The following is a 22,930-nucleotide window of genomic DNA, read 5'->3' as shown; positions in this document are numbered from 1 at the left end:
GCGGCCACATGTGTCACATCTTTCTGCCTTGAGGAAGGGACCCTGCGCGGCCACATGTGTCACATCTTTCTGCCTTGAGGAAGGGACCCTGTGCGGCCACATGTGTCACATCTTTCTGCCTTGAGGCAGGGACCCTGCGCGGCCACATGTGTCACATCTTTCTGCCTTGAGGAAGGGACCCTGCGCGGCCACATGTGTCACATCTTTCTGCCTTGAGGAAGGGACCCTGCGCGGCCCCCCAACAAGTTTATTTGGATGTCTGTGACGCTTTCTGTCCAATAAAAGGGACATATTTATCTTTACTACTGAGTGCTGGTGATTTCCTGACGTAATGACGACACGACGAGGTGTCACCCGGTCTAGAGACTGGGTGACACCTGGCCTCGGGACGCCCCAGATCCACCCCCTCCATTTGTCCAGGTGACCGTTGAAGAAAATTCCCAGTGGTGGTTTGTCACCAGAACAGCAATAGATGGGAAATCTTCCAATAGGGACACTAGTTCTGGCGACCCCGCTGACCACCAGGGATTTCCCTTTCTTTGCAGGGATTTCTACTAAATTCCTATCGTGCCAGTCAGACAGGAAGTGAAGAAAAAGTCACCCAATGGACACAGATGGCACAAAAAAGCTGACAGAAGTTATAATCCTCCATTACTCTATCCAAAACTAAAAAGGTTCTGGCTTCAGTTCTACTTTCACGGCCCACTGTTGTCACCATCAGAAAACCTGTGCTGAGAAATACCATAGAGCCATCGCTGGCATGCATGTAGTAGACATGTGCACCGGCAAAAAATGTTTCGATTTGGATTTTCGGGATTCGGACAAATTCGTTAGTGGTAGTCTGAACGAAGTTTCCATTTCATGTTCGTTTCGTTTTATCAAAGTGACATAAAAAAAATATATATTTTTAAAATGTCACTCTGATGCAACGAAAATTCGTCCACAAACAAAAATGCGGACAGATTACCGCTAACGAATTTCGTCTGAAATTTCGTTTTCGGAAATTCGGTATCGTTTTCATTCGTCATTTCTGTTATTCGGAATTTCGGATACATCCGAAATCTCCGAATAACGAAAATCCATCCAAAAAACTAATTTTTCCGAAAGAATGTCTAGCATGTAGACAGCAGGCATGATGACTCAACCCTAGTGAGCCTGTCCATGACAGCCTTAGTTCAAGGGGATCCGGAAGAGGTCTTATGGCTGAGGATGCAAAGGACTGTGTTGCAGCCTGGACAAGGTGAGAGAGTGTTTTTTAATAATGAAATAATGGAGATGTGCTTTTAATAAAACAAAATGAACCAAAACCATTACAGCTTACTTTAGTGCTCAGGTCCAGCAACAATGCCAGTGATAATGAGATTTCAATGTATGTTTGCATATTTGTATCACCGCTGTGTTATTTGCTCTGATATTTATATATTGTCCTATTTTATATAAAGATCGTTGGATGTCGAGTGCGACGGGAGCCAGCAGAGGCGACAGAACGGTACACTCGATGGATCAACAGCTTGACCCCCGAGCAGCTTCTGACCCAGGTGACGATTTTCAGACGCATTTTATTGTCCTCTGAGCTGCACGAATATTGTTTTGAGCCTCGACGCTGCAGCCCTGGCCATAGCCCATAGGCACGCGCCTTGAGTGATACGCAGCCAAGTTCCCTGAGCGGGTCCCTGCGTCTTCTGAGCTCACACAGGGCCACATCTGCTGCCTCATTCTATTGCAAAACTGTGAAATCAAAAATAGCTGATCGCTTTGGCTGCTTTGTGTGTTTCCTCTGTAGAGTAACACATTCTGGCAATTTGCATAACTGACCATGTGCTATTTGTTGTTGTTGTTGTTGCAAGTTGCATGTGATTAATTTTAAATCGGCACAATAGGAGAGCTTGGCTATCAATGATCAGTTGTATGATCTATTGGATACTTATGGATCCTACTTTAAATAACTGAACCTCGGAGCTGGTCGGCTGCCACATCACTCCCTCAAGCCTGCCCTACGCTGCAGCGATGGTATGTCCCTCAGCTTCCTCACATCCAATACAATGGACATGATGACTCAAGGATTCTTGGACCACTGCAGTGGAGGGGGGGGGAGAGAGGCTGGAAGAACCGGTCTAAGAGCAAGACACCTCCGCGCATCAGGTGAGTATAACCTTTTTTTTATTTTAGTCCCTAGATGAAAATGAGTAGTTAACCCTTGCAGTGCTGGGGTAGCCCCACTGAAAGGGTTAATAACAGTTTTGCCCGGCATTCCACTTCAGAGCCCATTCACACCAGGGCGGTTGCGGATCAGCGGTACTGCACTGATTTCAAAAGGGAGGTTTGGGGAGTTTTTAATAGCGTTTCAGCGCTGATCAGCGTGGTTCCATTGAAAGCTGTATGGAAACCACACTGATCAGCGCGGCAAAAATAGTGCAGTCAGCAGTTCGGACGGGGGCCAGTTCGGATCACGCTGAGCCGTGCCGTCGCATGAACGGTCCCGATAGCAATGTATGGGATTGTTCATTTCGGCGGCTGAACCGCCTTGGTGTGAACGGGGCCTCAAGCTCGTGATTCCTTGACTGTTGTTAAAAGTATATAGTATCCATCTATTATTTAGATGTTCTGCGCTTAAATCTTATTCATGTGCTTTTCCTCAGGCACACTCATAAATCACAGTTTGTTTTTTACCCTTAACTCTCCTTAAAATGGTCTTTCCCACCAAAGTCATTCCCAGTACGGACATGCAATCCTACCTACCATTAACAGGCCCCTCCAATCCCAGTTAAACGGCGCCTGGATTAAGTGTTACAGGTTAGGGACAGGTGCAGTTTTTGCGGTCCGGCTCCGGGCCTTTGAAGCTGCTGCTTGTAAGTCTTAAGCTCTTTCAGCCCTTAGCGGGAGAAGGCCTAAGCATGTGTTCCTGTCACTCACATGGAAGATTTTTTCATAAGACTGATCGGCCCATTAAGACGTTGGGAATTGATTGAAGTGACGGATCCTGGAACGTCGAGAGATTTTAGAATGAAAGGTAGACATGTTAGAGATTTGTATTTTTAAAGGAGATGAAAGACATTTATCCGGTCAGTCTTGGATTATCAGTGGAGCCCGTGTGCAAGGGTTAGGATAGCTCATCCCAAAGTTATGCAAATACTGGATAACTATGGAGTGACAGGAGAAAAACATGGTATATTGTAGGAAAAAATGGTATGTGTAGCTAATAGACCAATGAGGTCCTCTAAACCAGTGCACACCAACCAGTGGTCCGTGAACCACTGGTGGTCCACGAGAAAATTTTGGTGGTTCCCGGGCCCCTCTGATGCCGTTCAGGCTGGGCCGTCGTCGAAGTGGCACTGAGGCTCCGGGGCTGCCTCTCACTGACTCAAGCAGCTGCTGTCACAGGGAATAACAATTTTCCTTCATACCCCTTTGATTTTCCTCATCACTACGGTCAAAAGCAAACGATTAGACACAAATAACCATTAGATAGTCGAACAAACATTGCAAAAAACTAATTTTAGAATAAAATTCTAGATTGTAAGCTCATTGAGGACAGGGACTGATGTGAATGTGCACTGTGTAAAAATGTTGGCATTATATAAATACCTGTTATAATAATAATGCTAGTGTATGGCCAGCTTTAATCCCCTGCACTTTCAAGTGATCACCAGTGATTATTAAGCTGTGTACAGCTATCTGATGGCTTATAAAACCTCTTATTAAACATGTGAATGAAGTATTTAACTCTATAAAAAAAAATAGGAAGCACTCAGGATTTCCTGTGACTGTTGCTGGAATTGACGGCACTACAACGGCATCAAAACAAACTTTCACTGCACACGTTTCACACTCACAACAGAGAGGCCTCATCTAACCTACATTATATAAAATCTGGTGGAGATCATTTTTACAGAAGAACTCTGGGCAGAAACAAAATGAACCCTTGCAGTGGGTGCTCTTGTCCTGCTGATAACAGCTTCACCAGACAGGAAGGAAGAGAAAATCTACAACAGAGGCAGAAATACAAATCTGGACATGAAAGAAAGCAATAAGAACACCATGCCAATGGTTGTAGAGAGCAAGAAGATTTCAAACTACTCCATATTGTGGAAACATATAACAGCCAATGCATTTGTAGGGACTCGGGCACACCACCTTCATCAGCTGTGTGAACTAGGACTGTAGGGATTTGGGAGTATGGAATACACCATAGGATTGCTAAAATCCAGCCAGGTTAGGGGCTTCAATATGATGATGTGCAGAAATAAAAAAATCTTACAGGGGTTCTAGGCTTCTCCTGCTCTACTATGTTAAAATATGTTTTTGTACATATTGCCATTGGAGAGTTGGATCTTCTGCTGCAGGATTTTATTTTTTTCCTCCTTCATTTTTAATGGGATATTATGTAATGAATTTGCATACAATGATTCTTTATCTCCAAGTGAGCAAGTTCCAAAACTGGTAAGAATTTAATCGGTACATACTGCCCACTTTATTGTTGGCCTGTAAACTGGTTCATCAACTTTTTCTCTCACACTTTAACGTCTGCTGCCCAACCTCCCAAAATTGCAGCTTTCCTCTAGTTATCCTCATCCCGGCCGGGGGCTAGAGAGGTCTCCTCGGATGGGCAGGGTGCCAGTGGTGAGCTGGAGGAGATTTTGGCAAAAACAATCTCTGCTTAGCCTGGAATGATGCCAACGGTTAGCAGTTTAACTACTGCATTGCTAACAGGCCGGCGGCTGGGTGCGATGGAATCTGCTGCGGGCTTGTCAATCAGTGCCCAGATTAATACGCGGATATAAGGTCGAGACGGAGCTTCGGGGGTGCAGCTGATGACTGACCCCCTTAAACGTGTAGATAATTGGCGGTATTTTCCTGCCAGGTCCATTAGTCACAGTGGAAACAATTATTTTATTTATTTTTTTCTGCTGTTAACTATTATTGACTAGTGCATGTATTCATTTGTTTCAAGGGTTCCATTTGGGTGAGTCACAAAGCCACTAAGATTCACATATATTTTTTTGGGGCAACATTACAAATGTATGAACTTTTCCGGGGAACAAGCTAAATCAGAATTCAAGAGCCAATTTGTCCAACCTGGAACTTTTAAAGGGAAAGTATAATATACTTTTAGTTTTAAAGTAAATATTGCAATGGCTTAATGTGTGGGTCAGGAGCATCATGCCCCAGGTTCAATTAACAATAGGAAAACTTTCTAGGATCAGTTACCCAGATAGCGGATGGAGAGGGGCTTTAAATTGATGCTCATTAACTCAGAAAAAAGTAACCAAATTCTTAATAAAATCATCTTATTTTATTGAAATATTATTGAAACATTAAAAGACAAACAATATCAAAATATGCCTAAAAGTTTAAATCTAAAAGCATGGAAGCACACCTTATATACATAATATTATTTAATATTATTATTCAGGATTTACAGAGCGCCAACAGTTTGTGCAGCGCTTTACAATATAAGGAAGACACTACAATCACACTACAATTCAAGATAAGATGGTAAGGAAGGCCCTGCCCCCGAGGGCTTACAATCTGAAAGGGAGGGGCAAGTGATACATGAGGAGGTAGCTGCGTGGGGATGAATTGTTTGAGAACGTGATGGTTGAGTGGTTACGTTGAGGTGGGATAGGCGTCCCTGAAGAGATGAGTCTTAGTAATATATACATAACCCACCCTGGACCTTGAACTATGTCAAATATTCATCCATAATGTTATCCAAACGAAAATGTTTTCTTCAAAGATGTAGATTTTCCAAAATGTTGAGGATATAGTTCAGCAAGGGTCCTAGTTCTCAATGCGTTTCACAATCATGCCTCCGCAGGATGGCTTTTTTATTAGTAGAAGTGTGCTTCAAAAAGTAAATAGACCCGCAGATGCAAACCCAAAACCGCAGTGGGCGCTCTCAACCTCCCTGGGGGGACCGCCAGGGGGTCTATATAAAGGTATGCCTGGGGGGCTGATGGACGAGCTGACACAGTAAATATTGTTTTTATTGATAAGAGGTGTCCCAGGCATAGGTCCTAATAGTCATTCACCCATTCCAATGTGCCACCTGTCTGTCCAGAGAAGTAGGTTGATATAGTTTTCAAAGAAAAAAAGGAAAAAAGAGAGGGGGGGAACGAAGCAAAAAGAGAACAGAGGGGGTAAAGGGCAGGGAGGGGAAGATGCAGAGGATGACCCTTGGGTAAAACAGCTCCTACAATCTTAAATGTTCCAATGAAATCATTATATAGATCGGTTGTATAGATAATAGGGAATGATCAAGTATAATATATTTTTAATGAACAAACTTTTTTTGTGGTACTTTGATAACATTTGCCAGAAAGTGATTTTTCTTTTAGGCAGGATTTTTAGTTTTAACAGTGTAGGATGGCTGAGAGGTTCCCTTTAAATTCAGTGGGTCCAGGGGTAAATAAAACCCTCTGGCAGTGACAAATCTTATACAGTATAAAACAGAGCTCCAGTAGATGTAGCTCAATCATTTAAAGGGAACAAGTCAGAGGCTGGAGAGTGTGGGGCCATCATCCTGCCTGCTGAGTCACTGACCTGGAAACCCAAGTCTGGGAGATGTGCAATTAGGAGCAATGCCATGCAGCACTACTAGGCAGGGAGCCGTGCTTGCACATGTAATGAACAAATGTGGCTGCCCCCCCATTTATTGTATAATTACAGACACTACATAGGAAGGCTTTTCACATACATAGTGTCACATTGTAGACCACAGTGGGAAGTGAGTCTCCAGTGCTGAAATTTAAAGTGTATTTAAAGTCAAAACTTTTGTTAGTCCTCAGTTGGAAAGACTCTTGTCAATTTGTTTTCCTGTCTCCATCCCGTCTGGTACATTTCCCTGCACTTCCTGCTCTTGAGGAACTGCAGGAAGTAAGAGCAGATCTCTTCAAAACAAGCTATTCCATGGCTGTTAGCAGAACAGGTTTACACATTGGAGAAATGTTCCTTCATCTCCTGTTCCAGTGACAACTCAAAAATCTGGATTTCCCATCGGTATTGAAGACAATGGTCACTAGCACAATAGATAATAAATATTTCACTGTCAATCTAGCTGTTCCACATGCCGACTAAAGCTAAAAAAAAGTTCTACTTTACATATTCATTTTAACATCAGCAATCTGTAGGTGGTTTTACTTAGTTAAAGATGCCTTAATTGGGAAAAAAAAAGTTGTACGTGACCCCATGAATTTTTGTTGTGCTGCGGGGTTTGTTTTTTTTTTCTTACATCATAGATTTACTGATATGTTGGGTTGAAGAAATGATTGGGTCACGTAAAGGTTATCTCGCTGTTTTAGCAGCCATTGATTTCCTAATGAAGTCAGACTGAGAAAACATTCTTATCGCTCTCTCTTGTTTATCCATATGATGACCGGCTACTTTAAAAATGACGCTTCTCAGGAACATAAAACTTCTCTAGAAGCAGCCTGATTGTTGCCTTCTGCTCTGCTGGTTTAATGGTCAAGATGAGTAACAGTAACTGGTACACATGTAACTTTGTTTTATCCTTTCCATGACTGATATTTTACTTGTAGTTTAAAAGGGAGCTATGGGGCAAAGTTTTTTCCATTGTTCTCTTTTGGGTCACATATACTGTGTCCTCCCGTGACCCAAAATTCAGCATATAGCGCGCTATTGCCCACTATATGCTGAGAGCGCTGCAGCGGGGACAGATCCCGACAATACTGTCGAAATCCACCCAGCTGGCTGATTGACAGCTGGCTCTGCCTCTCTAGAGCCAAAGCCAGCTATGCCCGCCCCTTCCCCATCTGTTTTTCCAATCAGTGCTGGAGGATTGGAGAGAGGTGAATTTCTGTGGGGAGAGGTGACTGACAGTCGCCGCTCTCTGCAGGGAGATGATCGGGAAGTGAGCGGATCGGTGGTGTGTTTTTGCTCACTTCCCGATCAATAGAGCCGACCTGTGACAGTTTCAGTGTCACACATTGGCTCTAACTATGAGGATGAGTGAATTACAGTTATATAGTTCTCCTTCAGTCACGCCATAGTTCTTCTTTAAAGGAATGTATGGTAATCCAGTGTATTTTCTATAGCTAATGCATATTATATAGCCTTCTATTCAGATAGCAGAAAGGCTCCTTTTCACATTTTGCTTTTATTCTTATTTTCCCTTCTTTTCCTAATTTTTTTTTTTACAGAACTCAATAGCTCAAGCTGAGTATTATACATACATGTTAAAGCTTTCAAGGAGTTCAGGAGGCACCTCTGCTGAGTATTATAGCATTAGTTGATAATTAGTTTTAATATAAAGCACTATTGGTGTATTATGCTTACTCTCTGGGAGAGATGAAGAAGGGAACACCTGGAGAGGTCACCTGACTGGGTTCCCCAAATAAGGGGTTTAAAAAGCATGATAGACTGGAGTGCTGGAGAGCACACTCACAGAGGGGTAAGGGAAGATCACAAATGACAATTGTCGTGGAATATAGCAAGCAGATTGTTTGCAGGCCGGATGGTGTAATATCAACATCACGGTCACACAACACGGAGCTATCACTTGAATGTATGAACTTGTGAAGATTGCATGTGATGTTTATTTTGTGGCTTTTTATCTTGTGATATTCTATTAGCACTTAGCCTTTCAGTTAGGGATCACTTAGTGCTGCACTTTATGTATTTTATTATTGTTGATGTGTGTACACATTTGTAGTGCTGGCAAGCTACAGTCCAGGTGATAAACTCTTGAGCACAGAAGTAATATATATATAAGTTACATTGTATGTAGACCTTGCCTGTTTTCCCATCTAAAGCTTCCTGCCTGATGACAAATGACCCATTTGTAGTCAGTTAAACCAGAGGATGGCAGGCTTCCGGCGCCTGAAATCAGATTTGCACTGAAATGGAAAACTTAAATAAAAAAGAAATGTATTAAGGTATTTATAATTTACAATGATCTATCTTTGTATTTTATATAAAGAAATACTCAGGGTGACTTTTTCTCGTGTTTGTTTGGCCTGTTTTATATTGTTAGATGCATTGTAATAGGAATACATAGTAGAGTTGTCTCCGATAATGCAATCAAAGCTTACTTTCCCTTTTATGTAGTGAGCGCTGCCTTCCGTCTGCCCATCACTTCCCACAACTTCATGGATTCCCAGTGTGCTTTGCCTCTCTTTCCCTGCTGCTTTATATGATGCAATCTCCATTTCTCAAGACTACATATCCCATGATGCATTGCATCCAGCATGCAGTGATTCGGTCTTGGTGATGGACGCCGGCAGAGAGAGGAGGAGACAGCCACCCGGCAGGATAAGGTATGCCGCTGGGTCCCCTCCTCTCTCCTGATACTGTCGGGCGTTCGGTCCATGAGCGCCCGACTTTTCAGAAGGGTGGTGACACCAAAATGACTGTAAGTCATTTTGATGTCACCCCTCCAATGGTGTCACCCGGGTGCGGGCCGCACCCCCCGCACCCTTCTTGTGACGCCACTGTTGCCAGGTCAATTCAAACTGACTTTCCAAATCCTCTGTGCACAATGTATCCAAACTGTTCTGTGGCCGGCGACATTTAAGGTAAATGTAATGCAACACTATCTTCTCTTTGTGCCTTCAGAGGTTTTGCTGTTTCCAATGACTGCTGCACATCTCATTACTGCCCTACTGGATTGTATAGTAAAATAAGTTAAAATCTCTGAATAGCTAAACTCTGTAGTGAGGATTCAGGTTAGCTGTGACACTTCCGTCACTCAGGAGCCTATTATACATAAACTGTGTGTAAATAGCTATTGTTCTAGGTACTAGCCTTTGCCATTAAGTGACCTTTTCTGAAACTTTATAAAGAAGATGATTACCTGCATGCACCATACCTGAATGAAATCCTGTCAGGATTCTGAGGCCTTGCCTTACCGGTTGTGCAGCCATGACACTTCAGTGTCACCTGTGAAAACACTGGGATGTTTGAAATATTTAGTTGTCATTTCTGCTCAGTTTCAGCACACACAAAGGCAGCGGTCACCCGTAATGGGCAAATGTCCAAAATGTTGGCTTTTACCAGCTTGACATCTGCCTGCAGAATGACAACAGTACCTCTGTCTGTCAGTTCCACATGTAACCACATTAAAACATGCTATGACTAAAGCCCACTAGGGCTAAAACATGTAACTGTGTGTTGCTTTTATGGAATTAAAGTGACACTAAACTCAGGAGTTAAATCATAAAAATGTATTCAAGTACCTTAACTATTAACAATACTGGACCTTATTTGTGTATCATTCAGCTGAAGATCCTTTAAATCATCTCTGAATGGGTGCTGACACTGTCTTTCCTTCTGGAGGGTGGCTTCTTTTTTCCCCATAGTCCCTGTGTGTGTTGTAAAGTATTCACCACTCCAGCCTCGCTTCCGTGATGGACTGCAATCCCAATACAAATGAGTAAACTAAACCTGAGATTGTAGTCCATCACAGGAGTGAGCTTGGAGCGGTGGCTACTTTACAACACACACAGGGACCATGGGGAACAGACGTAGCCCCCCTCCTGTACCCCATTCTGCTGTAATCTGATGTGCACCCTTGGAAGTTGGATTATGGCTTTGCACCATGGTGGTTGAGTGTGGGGTGTAATGGGAGGTTAGAGAAGTGTACTCCAGGAGTGAACCATGTTAAATTAGTCCTTTTAATTCTGAAGCTTTTAATAAATGATCCCACCATGAAGGTCCTTGTTCAGGCTGTTGAAATGTACAACATTTTTCATATACTAAATACCTCTAGTAATCATAGTTAGATCCAATATATGAAGGTAGATGTTCGGCAGATTTAGTATATGAAAAATGTTGTACATTCCAACAAAGGCATTTCCTGGTTAGTGATGGGCTCGGGCATGTTCGCAGCTCCACGTGCTGAGCCCGCCAGGAAGCTGACAGCGCCGCAGTGCCAATCACAGGCACTGAGACATTTCCCGATCTCTGCAGCTGCGGACCATGTCTCAGTACCTGTGATTGGCACTGCGGCGCTGTCGGCTTCCTGGCGGGCTCGGCACGTGGAGCTGCGAACACGCCCGAGCCCATCACTATTCCTGGTATAATGTGACAGTTGTGATCTTGTCACATGGGCTTCAAATGGAGACAACAAGCGTTTGTTTAATCACACGTTATGCAGGTATGGTCCATTGTTGTCACCATCAGGAATCCCACCCTGAGAAAATCTCATGCATGTAGTACATGTAGACAGTAAGTGGTTGCATGAGATCAGCAGCACGGAGATGTAACAAAGGATGGACAGAAGGTGAAAAAAAGGATTTTATTATAAAAAACAATGATGATTTCTTATGATACACAGTGCACAGGGCACAAAACACAGGGATCTCAAGTCTCCCTGATGTTCAGGGAGTCTCCCTCTTTTAGATAGCGGCTCCCTGACGTCCGCGAGAGAGGCATTTTCTCCCTGAAATGTTTACTCTGAGTAAACCTTTCCGGTAAGATATCAGGGGGTAAAGTTTCAGAGTGAGGCTTGCCTCCTGGAGGAAGGTCATGTGATCGCTAGAGTAGCCTCAGAACGAGGCTTGGCTCTCGGAAGGAAGAAGCTACTTGCTGCACAGAGAGGGCGGACATAGACTACTATTGAGAGCAGGTACAGGCACTGCTGCAGGGTTGAGAGAGTGCTGTTAACCCTTTGTGGATAATATAGAATCAATTATATGTCCTGATTGTCTAGTTATAGAGGGGGAGAGATATATATATATATATCTATATATATAATTCTTATCATTATTATTTCTTTTATATTCTGACGACGGCCGCTGTAAAAAAAAACAAAAACAGAAAGGGCACCTCCCTGAAATGAGACGGGAACCTCCCTGAAATAAGGTTTTGCAGGTTGGGATGTCTGAAAACATGTCATCCAGTTTGGGGTTTACATGAATTCAATACATGTAACCTATAATCCACAGTTCTTTAGGAAACTAAGTGACATTGTTTAGATTTTCATTAGACCCCCTTTCACTGGGGCGCCGTCCGTTCCGATCAGCAGGGGATCCATGTACAGATCTGCTGCTGATCGAAGCAGAACAGAACAGTTGTTGCTCTTGTGACATCCGTGTCCGTTTACTTCAGTGGGAAATTGGATGTAAACATACACACCCGGCTGCCCGTAGAGTAACATTGTACTTCCGATCAGATCCATCTGAAAAACTGACAGACGGACCTCATCGGAACAATGCATGTGAAAGGGGCCTTAATCCTATCATACAGTTTGCGCACCTGCATCTTAACACTCATTGCATATTGGTTTATTATTGTCGTAACTGACATGTTCTATGCTGTAAGTCAGAACAAGTCCCTGATCACACCTAGGCGTTTTGTAGCTGAAAGGCCTAAGCATTGCAATGCACAGAGCATTTGTTTTCAATGGGCCCTCTTCACACCTGAGCGTCCTGTCGTCTGTAGCAAAAAGCCTGTCGCTGCAACATGTACATGAGCTACTATTCTACAGATTTCTGCACTTTTGGCCTTTTTGACTTAAATGAAAATGCCTGTAAACGTGCTACATAAACGTTTCCTAATGTTTTATAAGTGTTCTGTTGCGCATTTGCCATGCAAGAGCCAGCCTTCCTCTTTGCAAACAACACAGGGAAACAAACTGGAGGACAGCACAAGCTGAAAACGCATGAAAAAATATTTAGAAAACACTTAAAAAACGATTGACAAATGCGCATTGACGCATATAAAATGCTTAGAAAAATGCCTGAAACACTGACGCTTATGTGTGAACGGAGCCTAGAGCCTTATTAGAACAACGTATATAAGACTTGGTCTTCCAGGTGACAGATACTCTTGAAAGCTTATGGATGTATCTGGCATGTCATACAGTCGTTAGTCTTTAGCGCCTATGCACACTTGTTTTGCATGCGTTTTGCTGCATGAAGATCTATTGCAATCCCATTGACCCTCCTAACCATCTTCTCCTGAATTGTATTGTAATTGTAATGTCTTCCTTATATTGCAAATACTGCACAAACTGTTGGCAGTAAACAATATTCTGTATTTGTGTAACTATAGCTGATCATGTGACCACTATAGAACCCAAAACTGAATTGTTTTTCCATGAAGCAGCAAAATGTGGTCAATCTATAAGAATATAATTGCTATGCAGAACAGATGACTTTCATTTCATTTTTGCATGTTGCTTTGTGAAGGTGGCCACAGACCTAAGAGACCAGTCAAACATTCTGGCATGACTGAGCATGCAAAGATTTTTATTTTGATGCATAAACTTTTATTCTTTGACCACCTGAGTGTGCATGTGTTATACCTATGAAGATGGTAAAGGGAGAGCACACAGAGACTTTTTAAAGCAATCGATTAAAATAATAGCATTAAGCCAACTTCATTGCACAAGAATGCTTGCTATTTTCCAGAGATCGGTCAACTGAGGATGCTGGGCAGGGTCAGAGAGAGACCAGAGACATAAGGATCCTCCTTATGTATAATAGGACTGGTCTCTGTTGTGGGGTTACTTTTATACCTAAGTTTGGAAAGCCTTATAATGGTTCTTTGTTACTTTATAAACAAGGCCTGTGTCCTTTTTTTTTTTTCTTTTCCTTTTTTTTTTAAATTGTTAGCTCCTTTGCCTCCCACTAACATCTGACTTCCATCCTTCATTCTGAAACGTGCCTTTCTTCCACCTGGACATTTGTTTCCGATTTTCCACACTTCCTTCGTACCTCCTCGTCGCCATGCTTTACAGGCGTTTACTTAAATTAATATCCGCAGTAAAATCCTCTAGCCTGCCGCGAGGTCACCCTGCAGCAGAGCTACTTAATATATCGTCTCCCAAGGCAGGACTTATGTACCAGGCTCAGCCTGACGAAGATGTACTAGCATCAGGAAATGAAAAACTCTGCTCGGAGGTCTGGGCAGTCTCCGTCATGCGGCCTCCAATGGACACCACAGTCTGCTTTTCACATTAGTCTCTGCCCTTAAGGAGCTTACAAGCTATGGTCCCTATCATACATCTACACACACATACTAGGACCAACTTTGGCAGGACACAAGCCCAGGGAGAACATGCAAACTACATGCAGATAGTGTCCTGGCTGGGATTCGAACCAGGGACCCCACTGCTCCAAGACAGAAATGCTAACCCCTAAGCCCACTATATTCTTCTATGCAATTGTCCTCTCCGTAAGGCATTGCCCCGGTCAATTTTTCTTTTCATGAATATCTCTGATCAATTGGTTTTGTGAACCCTACAAAGCTGGCTATTGGAAGAAGATCTAAACCCAATCCCTAAAATCTTGTGTAAGATTTAACATGTTAATGCAATTTCAAATGTTTTTCTCAATCTTTTTAAATCTGCATCTCTCAATAAAATATTCCTGCCAGGGAGGTCTTTGCTTAGGCATTTCCTGTTATAGGGTGACAACGTTATCTCCCTGTCTCCCAGTCATGCTCCTGCATTGTTACCCTGTCACATGTTCCCCATGGTGGAGACTACAAGCAGCCATGCCAACACACATTGCTCAGACATGGTCCACCGTCATGGAGCCAGTCCAGATCAATGGTGGGCAGCCTACATTGGATTAAGCGCATGTAGACAGGAAGTGGATGAAAGGGGCCTGAGGGGATCAGCAGCACTGACATGGAAAATAGGATGAAAGTGGTGAAAACAGGATTACAGGAAAACAGGACTTTATGGAAACAAATCAGGGAAACGATTTGTGATTCACCATGCTTTAGCACACTTAATATCAGACGGTTAGGAGTCTATTTGTAAAGGATTCATTGTGCAATTTGTGCAAATGTTCGCTGGATCTGGATTTTACAGCATTCGGCAATCTTTTTTCAAGAGGATTCACCCTATGTGCTTATTATTTTCAAAGAGGATTTACCATATGTGCCTATAATTTTCAAAGAGGATTCACCAATTAGCCTACAGCATAACAGATAGATTCCATTGAAATATTAGATTTGTCTGTCACATTGAAAATGGAATAAGATTCTCCCTTCAGAATGACTGTACTACATAATATGGAGATTTCAATTGCAAATAAGATTCACCCATCATCCGCCGCATTACACATAAGGTGAATCCGCTTTGGAAATGATAGCCATATGTAAAATACAGATGGAGGAACGTCCAGCACACATTTCTTAAATGGCAAATCTTTAGGACCCCGTATGGTTAGTTTAAAACTAAAGGGCAGATGAGCTGTAGCTTAGATTATTCAGTAACCTTCATCACCAGCTGGTCATCTGATTTTGTTTTCTGGGTCAGTATCTTTCAGCGTTCATATTATGAATCGCTGGGCTTCATGGTTGCATTTTTAGGAAAGCCCAGGATCCATATTGTTGTGAAAAGGCTCCAGCACTGTGCTCGGGTACTTTTTCTTACAGCATTTGGGATATTCCACTTTTCCAGTATCCAGCAAGAAGACCCAGTGACTTCACTAGACGAGATCACCGACAGTAATGTATTTTTCATGTTATTTTTGCCATAATCCAGTGTTTGGTAAACAGGGTTGCAACATGAGTGGACTTAATATTTCAGTGCAAGGTCTGCTTTAACGAGAAGAAAAGTTCTCCCTTGTTTCCCCCTGCTTGCTCGCACTTCATAACTTCCATTCTAAACAAGCTGCTGTTCATAATGGAAATAGGAAATTACTTTGGCCTGATTTACGGAGGCGTACAAGTGCCGAACCAGTTTTTTTTGTTTTTTTTTTTCTGTCCTCGTTTTTTGCAATAGAGAAAGTCATGTTTATTCAATTTTCATCCTGCAAACTTTACCGTTAGTAGAGCTTCTGTTTTGTGTTTTTTTAGAGTTCTGAAAAATAAAAAGAGGAATGCGGTGCTCTGGCGGATGTTGCATCTGCGGCAGTTTTTTTATTGTATTGGAGAATTCTGGGAATGAAGGGTTGCCTCTGTAGTGCTGACCCCCTAAGGAGACGCTGGAATAACCCGGGTCATCACTAGTTGTCTAGGGGATTTGATATTCAGCTGCCCAATTAGCATTTAACCGCCCTCTTCTAGTGCCCACAAAGCTGATATCCACTCTAGTAATGCAATGCTGAATACGTTTTATTAAACTTCTTGATACTGGGGAGAGAAGGTATAGGGATCCTAGACATCCAGGTTGCAACAGACATAGACTCCAGACTCACCAGACCTTGTTAGCATCACAGAGTAGATCCATTTGTGATACAGTGAATAGTAATTGAAGTAACAGATGAGTAGGGAAGAGCACAGATCCACGGCTGGAGAGACACCAGCCATGCTCCTGAGGTCCCCTAGATTCTGAGTCCCTTCAGCAGCCATCTTCCTGGTTATCTACCTCTGGCAACAGCACAGGCCTCCTCTATACTTGAGGCCTAGGGAAACACTTCCCATACTCCAGCCTCTGCCCACCCCCAGACCTCAGACCTAGCCTGGGGGGTGGCTGGACAGCACACAGTCCTGTGCTAATCCATGGCTGGTCCTGACTAGTCTGAGCACATGGCAATTCCCTCCATTATATGTACCCTATCCCGGCATGCAACACTGGTTGAGAGAAACCCAGTGATTGGCTGCTGCACTGTACATACACTTACAATGTCCCTCATGGGCTGTCCCACAATACAGCAGAGTCACACTCCACCTGGGGGGTACAGTCAATGCCAGACACCTGGAATTAACCAGATAAATGCCACTATAATCCAGCCAGGCTGACTACAGCTCTGGCAATCACTAAATGTCTAGTAGCCACCTCACAAAAGGTGATGGGGGCTACACCACTAAGGCCTTAAAGCGGAACTCCAGGCAAACAATGAAACACACAGCTGAAATACATATATGGGATCTGTTTTACCTGCCAGAAGATTTGTATTTCTGTCCATCCAGTCCTGAGATTTACACACAGCAGTGGCAAGTTGGTGACCTGACTTTTCTCTTTTGAAGTTAAGCCATACTACTAGGTCACCTACACACCCCCAGCCCATGACTAGACAGGAAAGAGAAACAGCAGCATATTGATGCCTCATCACTCTGCTGCCTCCTCCCAGTACAACAGCAGTGATGTGGAGGTTGGTGGGAGGAACAAGCAGCAGGAGGAACTTTTGGGAAATCCAGAAGCACTGGTTTCCCAATGGGTTTCGAAGGACCAATTCTCATGAATGGAGCGGATTTAAAGTGGACCTTTACCCCCCTTTGACTAAAAATCACATCAGCATACAGCTCTGCATGCTGATATGAAATCATAATTTCTTTGGGAACTGCTCAGCAATTACCAACTATTGGTAACAAGTGCCTCTTTTTTATTATCTTAAAACTGGTATTAAACTCGCAAAAAAATGAGTCCAGGTCAAACAAATATACATTGCCCAGCAAAGTATTTCTTTCCGTTTTTGCCCAAGCACTTACGGTCATTATGTTTCAAAACTTCTGGCTCTAACTCTCTTAGTTCTGGTTCCGTGAACTTCCTGTTGAGTAGAAGATCACAAAGGACTGAGCAATCTCCAGCGGTTGTCCATCTGCTAGCTTAGAGAAGGGAGGAGGAGGGAGGTGGGGGTGAGGCTGAGGAATGCCTCACCCAGGACTAAAGGTACCGCACATCACTGCTCCATAGGAACCTGCAAGGAAAAGGAGTCGCACTATACAGGATATCAGAACCAATGCTCAGGGGTCGAGCTGATTCTGCAGCAAACTAAAAAAACTACAACTTCCACTTTGCAGTAGGCTTATCTCACTGACGCGACCTTAACTTATTTCTTGTTTCGTCACGCTATCCTATATATACCTCCATGCAATCACTAATTCGTTTCAAATTTGGAACACAGGATCAAATTTGTTGAGTTAGTCTGCACTGCACCCATTCCCAAAAAGGAACCTGTCTTATTGTATTTATGACTTTTAAGGGAACAGGTGTTTTAAGTCTCCAATCTCTGAAAAAAGTCCTCCTCAGTGAGCTCCAAGGCAGACGTAACAATAGAAGAGGAAGCTCCCAGTCCCCATCTATACACATCCTCCTGACTGTTCAGTCATCCATGAGAGCCGTCATGATCCGTGGACTCTTGGATCGTCCTGTTGAGCAAACAGAGATGTTTGAGCTCTTCAGAAGAAATGAGCCGCATCGCTTTTTCATCTTGTTAAGAGGAAATGTGCCGAACGCTCGTTAACAAGGAAGGCTTCCGTCGCTGTGGCCCTGTGTGTGGGGGAGCCGAGGACATTGTATTTGTTTGCCTGAGCAAGAAATGACAAAGCGACAACAACAAAAAAGCCATTCCTTTGCAATTGAGGAACACCTGTGCAAAGGTTGGAATGCATTATCATGCATTATGGTTCTAAACCTTCCCTTCCTGGTACAGCGAGGATAGGGATTGGGCTGGCCATTAAACTACATCAGAAAGAACAATGCATGTTAGATGAGGATCCAAGCAAAGCCCAGAATATTGGCATGGAAGTTCTAAATGTCCAACTTCACAACAAATGGGGTTTTAAAATAAGAAAAGGAATTGATTGGTACTATGGGTTATACTATATTTGCACAATATTTCCATGGTATTTCCCTTAAGAACTGTCGCACATATTTTGAGTTATCACACAACGTTACAGCTTGTACCATCCAGGAATATATTTACAAAGTCAACACAAACCACAATATTCAGCAGTGAACATGTTGTGTGAAGGATTATTTACTTGCCGTTACCGGCTGTTTGTTTTTGGATCCTTTTCTTGGCAGGTTTTTCCATAACAAGCCTGTAGCAGTTTTAAAAGTGGATCTAAACCATAAAAATGTAACTATGCCTAAGGACATTAAGGGGTCTATTCACAAAGCTGCCGAAGGATCCAGCCGTAGCTTCGTCTTCGATCCTACAGGTCCGCTGTACAGGTTATTCACTGTAGACCGTACAGCTCCCGAAGGTGGCCGAGCCGAAGCAGCAGCCGGAGCAGGGCGAATGGTGGGCCTAAGGTCGGCCGTACGCCTCGCAAATGACAGCTGGGCGGAGCCAGCCGTGATCTCATGACTGGCTCCGCCTAGTTGTAATGACAGATCAGCCTCCCCAAATTACCTAAAAAAAATAAATAAATAATCCTTAATATAAAGTAAAATACACAAATGCTGTGTTACAAACATAAAGTTTTTACTTCAAAATAAAACTACACGCAATTTTTTTTTTTTGCAATAGCACTGCACTGGAACGCAAGGCATTGCGGTACCCTTCATTCCAGTGCGGTCGATCACACGGTGGGTGGGAGGCGCATTTGGGGTGCCATTGAAATGAATGGCACTGCAACGCACCTTCCACAGCAGAATTTGTCAGGCCAAAACCTAAAATTACTTTTTTTCCACCTTTGTATTATTTTTTTAATACATGTATTGTAAGTACACGGCGCTTGAATAGCTTGAGCCCTGGAATGACGGCTGCCAGTGCCAAGATTCTGCAGACTGCAGCTGAATGTTAATACAGCAGGTAGTGGGCAGGTGCAATAGCCAGCCTGCTATTGGCCATTTCAAATTGCAATAGCATGCTGGCTATTGCACCTGCCCACTGCTTGCTGTGCCCTCCTCCCAACCTGGAGGAGAGAGCTAGGGGATCCAACCAACTAATCGATAATGAGAATAGTTTAGTTGGTTGCAGCCCTATATTTTACTGTAATGCTCTTGGATGTTTTGGGTCCTAGTCCTAAAAACAGGGTGACAGCCCTCCCGAGGCCGGGTGACACCTGGAGCGGAGATCGGGTGACACCCCGCAGTGACGTCATCGCGCATGCGCGTGACATCACCACGCATGCGCAGTCATCTAATTAACACCTGTCGGCGACCATCTTGGTGGTGGATACCGGCAGAGAGAGGAGTGAATGTTCACCCGGCAGGATGAGGCCGCCGGGTCCCCTCCTCTATAGACACTGTCGGGCTCTTGGTCCATGACCGAGTGCTGGACTTTTTAGAGGGGGCGACACCAAAAGGACAGTCATTTTGGTGTCACCCGGATGTGGGCTGCACCCCCCTTGTGACGCCACTGCCCAAAGGGCACTGCTGATTGTGGCTCTGCTGTTTTCAGAATGCCTTTAAGGTTAAGGATATTTTGTAATGTTACAGGGGGGGGGGGGGAATAATGTGTGTATCTGTATGTTTGAATTTTGTTTGGTGGTAATTGTGAATTGTGGCACCTGCTGTATAAAATATGGGGGTATTCACATGATTTAAAATGGAACTTTTTGTATCCTCAATAATAGTATTTTATCAATTGGTGAATCTTTTATCATGCTGATGAGTCAGTTCTGCATTTAGTTTGTACTTTCCTTTCTACATCATGATCACAGCTCTTCCTGTGTTATAGAGAACTGAACATTTTATGCTGGAAACATTTGAATCACTTTTTTATTTATTTGGGGGGGGGGGGACCGGAATTCTCCTCGTTATCCACTCAGGGGAAGACGTCCGCAGTGGTCCACTAGCGTTCTTTTCTTTCCCTATTTTTCTTCTTTTTTTTTTCCCCCTCCGAACATGTGTGATTTGTAAGCTTCCTTCAGAACCCAGAAGAAGTGGGGGTCTGTGTATATTTTGCTTTTACTCTAACCCATCTGATCTCTGTGAAGCAGATGTTGACAATTACACCGGGAACAGAGGCCGCTCTGTGGTCGGCCGGCAGACCCCTCTGCACGTGGGTTGAATGAGGCTCAAGGCGGTAACTGCTTCCTGTCAGCACGGCCGGGTGACAGCGCTGCGAGATCGTGTGGGCTGCCGCCCCAGAGAACTTCACAAAGTCACTTTTGTGATTTCCCACCCCCCTCAGCTTGGCCTTTTCAGAGAGCGTGCGGCTTAACCCCTCCCGCAAGAGCGTCCCCGCTACAAACCTGTGTTATAGGCCAAAATTTTTTAGCTGAGGGATATAAAGCAGACAATAGCAAATACCAATGTACTCTACATCTATAAGCAACTCAAAAAACAGCAAAAACATAAATATTATACAATTCAGTTTCATATTTGTTCAAATTCACATATTTCGTTGAACTTGATGGACTTGTGTCTTTTTTTCAATCTGACTAACTATGTAACTATTTGAGGGTATCCATAGATTGGCCCACTGAGACAAATGGTCTGCAAAATTTTGATGTCGTCTTCGAAACCCCCAGGACCCAGTGAGATGTATTATTATACTCAATGAAGGGTCATTGTGATACGTGAGAGGTTAGCCTAGGGAGTTCGCACCCCAAACGCTGCTTGTCTACAATTCATACCTCTTTTGTCTTTCTCTATATTTTATATGCAAGTATGTACAGTTGCTTTAAGTGGCCAGTTTAAACTAGATCATGGGTAGGCAACCTCGGCACTCCAGCTGTGGTGGAACTACAAGTCCCATAAGGCTTTGCAAGAATCTGACAGCCACAGGCATGACTGCCAGGGGCAGATGCATGAAGCCATTGGTAGTTTCACCCAGCTGCAGTGCAGAGATTACCTACACATGCTCTACATCATTAAAGAGGAACTTCACCCATATCTATGAAATGACAACAAAGGCACATTTAGAAATGTTTAGTAATGACAATCTACAAACACATACTTCTAGATAATTGCCGGCTTTTTATTCTTTGCATACTTAATTTTTCTTTTTCTCCCCATTCTTCTCACAGGGGTCATTTTAAGTAAGGGCAGATTACTAGATCTCCCTTTACTTCCTAGACCTCTGGTACATGTGACTAGGACAGGTGACCATGCACATCATCTCATGGGAGGAAAATGCCTTTCCCTGAGATCTCATGTGATTTCCTAGCAATGCTCTACTGATGTAACCTTCCCAGGATGCAAAGATTGGGCACATTACATCACTAATGCCCAAGTGGACCAGGAAGCGGAAAAAAAGAAATTGTAAGTAAAATAAATATGTTTGTTTAGCTAATGAATATAAGATAATTTGATATCAGCATGCAGAGCTGTATGCTGATATGATTTTTACAAAAAATTGAAGAAAAAGGGGGTGTAAGGCAGGGGCGTCCCGAGGCTGGGTGACACCCGGAGCGGTAGCCGAGTGTCACCCCTCCAATGGTGTCACCCGGGTGCGGGCCGCACCCCCCTTGTGACGCCACTGGTGTAAGGTCCGCTTTAACTGGATGACATTTGGTTTGCTTAGGCATTTTACCTATTTTCATCCTTTCCCCCCCATCTCAGTGCTGCTGATCTTCTCCAGCCTCTTCCTGTCCCATGCTCCAACATCGACTGCACATTATTGCCCTGGAGCAGTGGCAGCGGTGGATCATGCATGAGCAATGTGTGTCAGCACAGCCAGAGGTGCATGCGACAATGCAAGAGCACAATTGGGAGATAGTTGTCAACTTATACAGGAGATCATAAACAAGGACTATAAGGTAGGATCACAAGGCATAATATTAAAGCTGAATTCCAGGCAAACAGCTAAATATTGAGCTTCATATATTGGGGGTGGGGGGGAGTTTAGTAACACAGGTCTTGCCCCTCGCCCAGCCTGTGATTGGACAGTGAGATGAAACGCCTCAGACCTATGAGCTCACTGCTCTCTCCTCTTTTCAGCATGTCCCTTGCACTGCAACACAACTCAGCGGCTCCCTCTGTTACTTGTCCATCTACCAGTCTGAGTTCTGCTGTACAGGGACTGTAAGAGGCCGATACCATGTCAAATTTCCATATGTACACGACTTGCATTATAAAATGCATTTATTACAGAGCTGTATTCATTGTTTTCTCTTATATCTGTCTGAAGATCAGCTTCAAAGTGACATTAAAGCATACATTTTTTTCCCTCCCCCCCCCCATGTTAATGTCAGCACTTACCTTAAATGATGTCTCTTAATCCGATCTTCTTCCTTCCCGTTGTTTTCAGCTGTCCCTCCAGCGCTGCGGCGAGTCTCCGATCCAGCGCTGACTCCTCTGTCCTTGCCGGCACTTCCTGTCCTCGGTGTCTGCATGCGGGTGCACGCCGTGCAGAGACTTACCTTGTGTCTCTCCTCGTCTCCCGGCCAAAAATCT

At 43.6% G+C, this 22,930-nt stretch overlaps 1 protein-coding gene across 1 annotated transcript in view; it reads left to right on the top strand.

Moving 5' to 3' along the window:
• The window catches only part of B3GNTL1 (UDP-GlcNAc:betaGal beta-1,3-N-acetylglucosaminyltransferase-like 1), a 230,485-nt gene that overhangs the window by 96,890 nt on the left and 110,665 nt on the right, over positions 1–22,930 (top strand). The window contains exon 7 of the mRNA XM_018553646.1: positions 1,443–1,538. Within this exon, the coding sequence (XP_018409148.1) occupies positions 1,443–1,538 (96 nt within the window). The remainder of the gene's footprint in view (positions 1–1,442; positions 1,539–22,930) is intronic.

Source organism: Nanorana parkeri, unplaced genomic scaffold (assembly GCF_000935625.1).
Source record: "Nanorana parkeri isolate BGI_ZX_2015 unplaced genomic scaffold, ASM93562v1 scaffold126, whole genome shotgun sequence".
In the NCBI taxonomy this organism is placed as follows: Eukaryota; Metazoa; Chordata; class Amphibia; order Anura; family Dicroglossidae; genus Nanorana; species Nanorana parkeri.
This window is presented reverse-complemented; position numbering and strand designations above follow the sequence as displayed.